Source organism: Nomascus leucogenys, chromosome 10 (genome assembly GCF_006542625.1).
Source record: "Nomascus leucogenys isolate Asia chromosome 10, Asia_NLE_v1, whole genome shotgun sequence".
NCBI classification, from domain to species: Eukaryota; Metazoa; Chordata; class Mammalia; order Primates; family Hylobatidae; genus Nomascus; species Nomascus leucogenys.
The window spans coordinates 76637728-76645774 of record NC_044390.1 but is presented as its reverse complement, the minus strand read 5'-3'; the positions used below and the strand labels follow the sequence as shown (position 1 = coordinate 76645774).

At 51.3% G+C, this 8047-nt stretch overlaps 1 protein-coding gene across 6 annotated transcripts in view; it reads right to left on the bottom strand.

The window, feature by feature from the left end:
- Positions 1–630: 630 nt before the first annotated feature.
- UBE3B (ubiquitin protein ligase E3B) overlaps positions 631–8047 on the bottom strand; it is a 60275-nt gene continuing 52858 nt past the window's right edge. For 4 of the 6 annotated variants that reach the window (XM_030821342.1, XM_030821340.1, XM_012509987.2 and 1 more), the window contains 4 exons: positions 7281–7463; positions 6696–6807; positions 3802–3894; positions 2320–2749 (listed from right to left, as the gene is read on the bottom strand). In XM_030821342.1, the coding sequence (XP_030677202.1) occupies positions 2558–2749; positions 3802–3894; positions 6696–6807; positions 7281–7463 (580 nt within the window). In that variant the 3' untranslated portion in view covers positions 2320–2557. Of the gene's footprint in view, positions 3548–3801; positions 3895–6695; positions 6808–7280; positions 7464–8047 lie in introns of all 6 variants that reach the window. The other 2 variants (XM_030821338.1, XM_030821341.1) reach the window with 2 other exon arrangements.

The window sequence follows — 8047 nt, the reverse complement described above, 5'->3', positions numbered from 1 at the left end:
GCCGAGGAAACCTGGCTGGGGAATGCAGTGAGAAGGGTTACGTGTCCTGTGGGGAGACAGCAAGTGCAGTCCTCACTAAGCGAACAATGCCCAGCACACCCAGAGGTAGCTGTAAAATTTCACTCCAGACACTTATCTGGGTTTGTTCAACATCTGTTTATCACTTTTTAAAGTTACTACTGGCTGGGCATGGTGGCTCATGCCTGTAATCCTAGCACTTTGGGAGGCCAAGGTGGGCGGATCACTTGAGCCCATGAATTCGAGACTGGTCTGGATGACATGGCAAAACCCCATCTCAAAAAAAAAAAAAAAAAGAATATTACTGTGTAAAACATGGACTGCAAAGATATACGCCCAACCTATGGTGACAGCTGCCTCTGAGAAGTGGGTGAGAGGGACGGGCCCACAGAGGGTGCTCAACTGAAATGTGTTACTTCTTGAAACACAATTGGAAGCAAATAGGACAGACTGCCAACAACTCTGAACTCTGGCCAGGGAGGCGAGGACATGTGCTCTGCACCCCTCTGCATCTTCCCTCCATTGTGGAAGCCTACATGCTTCCTAAGCCCAGATACCCAAGCGTGAACGGTCCAGGCATATGGCGGAATGAAATGCAGAACGCAGCCATCATATGCTGAAGTACAAATTTAATAAAGCCTTTGATCACATCTCAATCCATAAGTTAGCTACAAAAACAAAAAATCCTACAACTTTTTAGAGCCATCAAGAGCCATCAAGGTGTCAGTGAACACCAGTTACAAAAGGAGATTCAGTGTTTCAGATAGTGCAATATTTCCAGCTGCTGAAAATAATTTAAATGAAATTACAAACTACCTCTCCTTGTCAAAAATCCACATGAAGTTGATATTGGTGCTTATAAATCACTCTCTCCCAGTCCCTCACTGGCTCCAACCTTCAGGTTATAAAAATCAGGATGGGATCCATCTTCCCTGTGCAGGCTGACAGTCTGGGGTCCCCACACGCATGCACAAACCCGCCCAGCATGCGCACACACGTTCAGAAGAAATCTTCAAAGGAATCGAGCGTTTGGAGAAGTGGCAAGTCCACAGAATCAGAGGTTACGAACACACCTTCAATAATATTCATACACTCCTGTCTTTAAATTCCTTGCCATGTTTCCATCAAAGTAGAGCACACACTGTTTTCCAGAAGCCCGGGGGCTTGACCTGGGTGGGACACCAGGATGCAGCTGAAACTCTCTGAAGGACTGTGGAGATGGGTGGCCCCTGCTTTGCTGCCACCGTGACAGCTCTTGTTGGAAAATGTTTTGCGTCTTTGAGGAGAGCAGAGGAGGGACTGGGCCTTCCTGGCTTTGAATCTGGCATCAATCTTGGTGGTGCAGGTGCAGGAGCATGAGGTGGGAGAGGGTGGGTGGCTGTCAACACAGACCACAAACAGGGCCTCTGCCTCAGTTCCCTGGAGCTAAAGTTCTTACAACAAAGGTAAAGAATGACGGCAGAGGAACATAATGGGTTGGAAGAGAAATGAAGTTAAAAAAAAAAAAAAAAACCCAGAGGGTGTGAGCCTCTGTCAGTGCAACGGGCTTCTGGGTTCCCTGTGCTGAGGAAGGATGGGCAGCAAGACCCAAGTTTCCTGGGATTTTGCAGTCTCTGGAGTGAAGTCACCGCCCAGATGGGATGTGTACCTTAGGTTAGTGTTTGTTCCTCATTAGATAACCAGTGAGGCAAACAAGCAGGGTCAAAGGCAGCTGTCCTCCGCGGGACAAGCAGGCTTTGGGTAACAGCCAGCACGTTCTGGAAACGGGGCTGCTGCTAAGGGCCAATGTTTTTCTTCTCCCAAACCAGGATGCCAATGTGAATGCATAGGACGGGAACAGGTCCGGGAAGGCTCCCTGGCAGCTCAGCCCGCTGAGGACGCAGGAAGCGGGAGGGCTGCGGAGTGGAGCGCGTGGCTTCAAGGCAGGAGCAGCGCCTTGGACTTACGGTGCTCCATAGCGTCCCTAGCAGGTGCCTGCGCTTCCCTGGGCAGCAGATGGGCCTGGCTGTCTGGGAAGAGGCGCTGTGGACAGCATGGAGGCAGAAACTTTGTGGGGTACATAGAGGCTTGGCGAGGCCTTACCTGAGTAAGAGATTTCAGAAACGGAAGGAGAGGATCTCACGCACAGTAGGCTTTGTACACTCAGACCCATGCTGCAAAAACCACTCTAGACTCTTGGAATTCCTGGGACTTGTTCATACACAGCTCACTCAGAGGGCTAAGGAAAGACAGACTCCCAAAAGATCAAACTAGCTAAAAGAAGCCCCTCTGCCATCACCAGGAAGAATGGACCTGTGTTGATGGAATCTGGAGGTTTATTTTCTGCAGCCCTGTGCCTTGGGCATCATCTGGAGATGCTGTGTAGTGCTGTCGTGGGCGTCTAAAGTTCTTGAGGCCACAGGGAGTCTCATGGCTATAGAGAGGGTCTAGGGGCCAACGTCACCTGGAATGTTGGTCACATTCCCAGGGACCACACTGCCTCTGGGAGCTGAAGGTCCCTGGCAGCCCAGGAGCCCTGGAGGCAGGGCCGGGACAAGAGCTAGGAGAGTTCGAAGCCCGTGTTCATGCTGATGGCGTAGCGCAGCTTCTCGCGGAGGACGCTCTTCTTGCTGTAGTTGGGCAGCTTGAGCAGGTTGAAGCAGGTGGAGGAGGTGGGCAGGCGGCCGCCTGGCTCCCGCTTGCGGATGGTGAAGAAGCCCCGGAGGACGCTGCCCAGAGTGTCCCCGGTGTCCTGAAGGCACACATCATGGCCTTGGATTGGGAAGGGCCCAGTTTGGGAGCCCAGGCAGATGCCAAGGCCAGGGAGCCCAGGGAGGGGGTCTGGCCAGCGCCTGGATGCTGGGCAGAGTGCAGGGCGCTGCCCTGGCACCACTACCTGAGATCAAGCCCCAGACACAAGACGACTGGCTTCCAGAGAAGGAACCCCTTCTCCTTACGGCCTGCACAGAGAATTCCTGCACTAAGTAAGCTTTTGGAAATGGGGCCTTCCGGTTCACAGCAAATTATTGGTTAACCAACTGTCAAAAAGTAGAATGCTGTAAAAACTCTGTTAGGTGCCCAAACATTTCCGAATGCACTCCTCCCTCCTCACCGGTGCTGTGGCCGGTGGCACACCATGACTTGGGCCAATTTTCCCTTAAGCATGGAGGCCAAGGACTGTGTAGCTCCCTGCACAAGGCGGCCTCAGGGGCTCAAACTGCATCAAGAGAGGCAGCCACACCCAGAGACGGCCACTGGGTTTTTATGGGGAGTAGGACTCTCATTTGAGCACCCACAGTGGGCCATGCTTGGGACACACAGAGCTCGGTAACCCTGAAGGCATTCCTTCTCCTTTGGCCAATGAGGAAATGAAGCAGCGAGCCTGGACGTGCACAGCCTGCAGGGGTGGGAGTAGCATTCGAGTCTGCGTCTGTCCGCCTCCTGAGCCCACTCTCTCACCTTCTCCCATGCTGCCTCAGATCTGGAGCCCCAGTGAGGCCAGACGCCACTAAAAACAGCACGTACCCATCCTCATTCTGGGTACCCTTCCCTGAGGAAGGAAAGAGAAAGGGGCTGCCGAGAGAGGCCTGAGTCCGTGGGCAGTCTCTCTGGGGCTGGCTGGTTCTCCTGCCGTGAGAACTGTGGGGCCCTCCTCACTTGGCTCTGAGGGGTCCGGCTGCCTGCCTTGCTGAGATGTGGACTAGGTAAGGGCCCTACACAGTGGGCACAGCAGACAACCACCAAGAGAGAAGTCAAGGAACACTGCCCAAGGCCGGCTCTTCCCCACCCACCCCGTGGGGGTACCTGATCGTCCGACACCTCCACGCAGCGGATGGAGAAGGGAGGCTTGAGGTAGGCGAATCCCAGGAGCGGGGGTCTGGAGCAGCTGGTCACGAACTGCAACACAAAGCAGGGTCAGTGGGGACGGGGCAGGCTCCTGCTCTTCCAGGACGGGCCCTTGCAGCTGTGTAGCATGTGTTTGCTCTGTCTGTTACTGTGTTGTAACTGCTGTCTAGCCAGCCGTATTGGGTGGCGGGGTGGATCTGGCCCAAAAACTGGCACACGCCGTATATCTCTCTCAAGGGTGCTGCTCTCGGGGGATAAGACACACGAAACCCATACCCAACAGGTGCGACTGGCCACTTGTGAGAGCACGTGTGACTGCATAGTAGGAACAGCACAAATGCCCAGCCAGGGCACTGGCGAGGCGTCCCAAGGAGGCAGGTCTCCTGTAGGATTGTTAGAGGAACAGAGCAGTGGCTGACACCTTCCCACAGAGAGACTATGTGACGAGAACATGGGAGACGGTGAGGGCGAGGCGGAGACTGGTGGCACCCACTGCACGTGGCGCGAAGAGGGAGCCCGGGAGACCCGCACTCACTGGCCTTGCACTTGGCATCCTGCCGGCCCCTTACTCATGCAGCGGGGATTGCACAGGTGCAGTTACCTGAGCCCTGGGCTTGCTGATTTAGAGTGGTCTATGTGCTGGGGCCCAGGGGGACCCCTCTGCAAGAGACTAATAACCTCTCAGCACACTGACAAAAATGAGGCCCCAGAGACAGTGAGGCTGCAGAGCAGGCCGAGGTGCTGGCAGCCCAAGTGGGGCCTGTGGGCAGCCAGCCACACTTCCCTGCTACCCCCTGGGAACTCCCGGCGTTCTCCAAGCAGAGAATAATGCATTATTCCCGCAAATGTGCTAGCTCGTGCCTGGAGAGAGGCATCTGACCAGCCTGGAAATCTAAGTGATAAACTTGCACAGGAGTGTCCCAAGAAACCATTCACTTTAACTCAACACTAGCCAAGAATGTTCTCCCTTCTCTAGGGGATACAGGGGCTTGTCACTTACATCATCAAGCTGTCCTCCAAAACTCAGGGGCAAGTTGAGGGTTTGGGTCTGTTATAAATGTTTGTGAGATTCCTGAGACCATCCAAAGACAGTTTATGTGTGTCAGGCATCAAAAAAGTTTTCAAAAGAGTATTAACAAGATCTATTCCTATTCTAATATGTTTTATTTATAAAAACCATAGCAGCATCAATGCAGGAAGCATTTTTGTGTTTCCACACTCTGACGAGCGTTCCCTGAATGCAACCTCATCCAATCACTCTACGGATGCTGTGTGTCGGGGCTGTGGTTAGTCCTGTTTTAAGAATAAGGGGACGGACACAGAAGTATCTGTACATCCCAATTTAGGCCGGCTCAGGTCTGCCTGCTGCAAATTCAGGTGGGTGAAAGGAGGGAGGGAAGCTTTCCCGCTCCTGGGAGCGGGGCGGGGCGGAGGACACAGGAAACCCCTGGATGCTCTGCTTGCTTTACATTTAAGAGAAGCGTGGTCGTGTTCACATCCATTCCTGGGCAAGGGTTACATTTCTTCTGCTTGGCTCTGGGGCCTGTCTGCAGCTGCATAAAAGGGCAGGCACATGGTAGGGAACTGTAGGTTTGGTGACAGGTTATCCAAAGACACAAACACACCTGTTTTGTGGGGCGGCACCTGCACAATGATGAGACACTGGTAATCCTCTCTGTAGGAGGGGCCAGTGTGAGCCGTTTTATAGCTCGGCAGAAACTGCTTTGCCCATGAGGCACTTCTGGGAAAACTGAACTGATTCTCCCAGAATCAACTGGGAGGATGATTCTGTCTGCCTGTCCACCCTAAATCCCCGGAGACCTGTGGGGATGTGGGGCATTTGTGTTATCTGCTGGACTGAGTGAGGGCCTCTTCAACAGGAATAAACTCTCCTCAGAATGACCACCCAGGAGAGAGGAAACCAGCTGTCATTTTAATTGCCAGTGACACTGTCCAGGTTGCCTCAACAGATGAGGCCACATGAGATTGTTCAAGCCCAAACCTCCAAAAGAAAACATTTCAAGGCACTAAATTTACCCCGAGAACATGGCAAAATGTTCATTGATACTCTGTCAAGTAGGAAGGCTGGTGGGAAATGATATTTTTAGAGAAATATACACATATATAACACATACACAGAGAAGTGTGTGTGCCATCCAGCGTCCTAGAAAATACTTACACACTGCTGATGTCAGTAACAAAAAACAATGCAGTGGCATTAGGGGAATATTTTGAACATTTACAACTTTTACAGACACCATAACAGGGGAACCAGTTAACGTCAGCCACTTTATTTGCAAAAATACATCTTGATATCAGCCTAAGCAATTGTGTGTGTTTTATTGGGACACTGTGGGTGTGTATGTCTGTCTTACGCTATTGAGAAAATGGGTATAGAGAGATAGTCCCTGGTGAGTAGGAGTGTAGAGAGTTGACAATTCCATACTGGAGGAACAGCAATTGTTTAAAATTTTGCTTATCTGTATTTTCCTAAGGTAAGGTTCCAAGCAGAGGGCCATTTACTTCTATAATGAAAGGAAATAAAGAAAAAAGATGTTATCAAGGCCAGCATAGGCGAAGGGGTGGACGGAGTGCCGAGCACAACAGGTATGCCCACCTGTGCAGGGGGCCTGTCCCTGCAGCCAGGGACACATAGCAGGCTCGGCCGTGCCCCTCGAGCCCCTCTCTGGTTACTGCTTGGCCTACCGGGAGGCCTGCCTGTGGGAGAGGATGTGCTGACTATCTGAGGTCCTCCTGATAATTTCATTTTCTTCAACGTAAATTATTACATCAACTGGCCTTCCAGGTTTATGAGAATACATGCATGCATGCATAGGTAATAAAAAAAATACCTTCAGAAACATAGCTCTCTCATCCGGCGTGAAGTCGGAGGCCAGAATATCCCAGAGCCAGATGATGACTCTGTGACTTCCGTGGAAACCACCGTAGTAGACTGTGTGCTTCCTGAAAGCAATACAGACCTGGGCTCAGCAACGTGCTAGGGTGGGCACTTATGAACAGACAGGCAGGTCATGCAGACAGCTGGCACAGTCCACTCTGGCAGGCCTGGGGAACACTACTGATTTCTCTTAAAGCCAGAAGTTCATGCCTCAGTAACTCCATCTCCCTGGGAAGCTAAAAGGGTGGGGAATTTGAGAGCTGGCCCTGCTGTTCCCAAGCAGAGGCCAACCCCAGATCCTCTGACCCCATCTCCTAGAGCTTCAGAGAACCCCCAGTCCTCAGGCCGGCTTCCACTTCTTATCTCTAGGCAGATAAGTGGTCAAGCTTTTAATCCAAAGCAGTCCAGCCAGTCCAGGGAGGAGAAGGAGATCTGGAGACAGGCTCCTAAAACAACTCTCCAAAAGGAACCCAGTGAGGGAGCAGCTGGCTTTCCAGGAGGCCTAGGAATTTCACCCTTCCCCCGACCCGCCTCTTACTTTAAATCTTCCAGATCAATCTCAGCATTGTCGCCGGAGATGAGACGCTGCAGTTCAGGAGTTGAGAACATTCGGATCCACTCGGGTTTGATAATGGAACGGAATCCGCTAATGAGGGCAGCTGTCTGGTTTTTTATTTGAGTGTGCATTCGAAAATGTGCCATCAGATGGATGTAGCTAATTCTGTTGCCAACAAGGAAGAGAAAACAATGACAATTAACAGGATGGGGAAGGCTGTCACCAATGGGCTGAAAGATGAGTCTAGTCATTTCTGGAAAAAACACAAATAGTACCAGAGTGTTTCATCATAACAATGACAATGGCGACAATGATGACAGCACTCACGAACTGCACACCATACGCCACTGTGAACACATCAAGCCTTCGAGGGCACTGCATCATTCACTCCTCCCCAAAACCCACAGGTCACACCTCAGGGTAAGCCCCCACTATGTCGGGAATCACAAGGAGACATTCCTCAGGTAGGAAGAGGGCCCTTCTTAGTACAAAGGGTGCTTTTTGGACTTTCATTTAATCTCATTCTTCTGGATATAAATCAATTAAGATACCATTCAGTCCTCTAATAAGTTTTAAAATAGAAAAAAATTGTTTCATGTCAAAACTTTAATCAAAACCTTGCTAATCTGGATCAACAGTCTAATGCTATGGCAAGGCGGACCTGCAGATGCTTTAAACACGCAGCTGGGCTAGGAGTGGACTCAACTGGGAAGTCAGAGCAACTTACAATGTTTCCAAGCAGAGGGTCT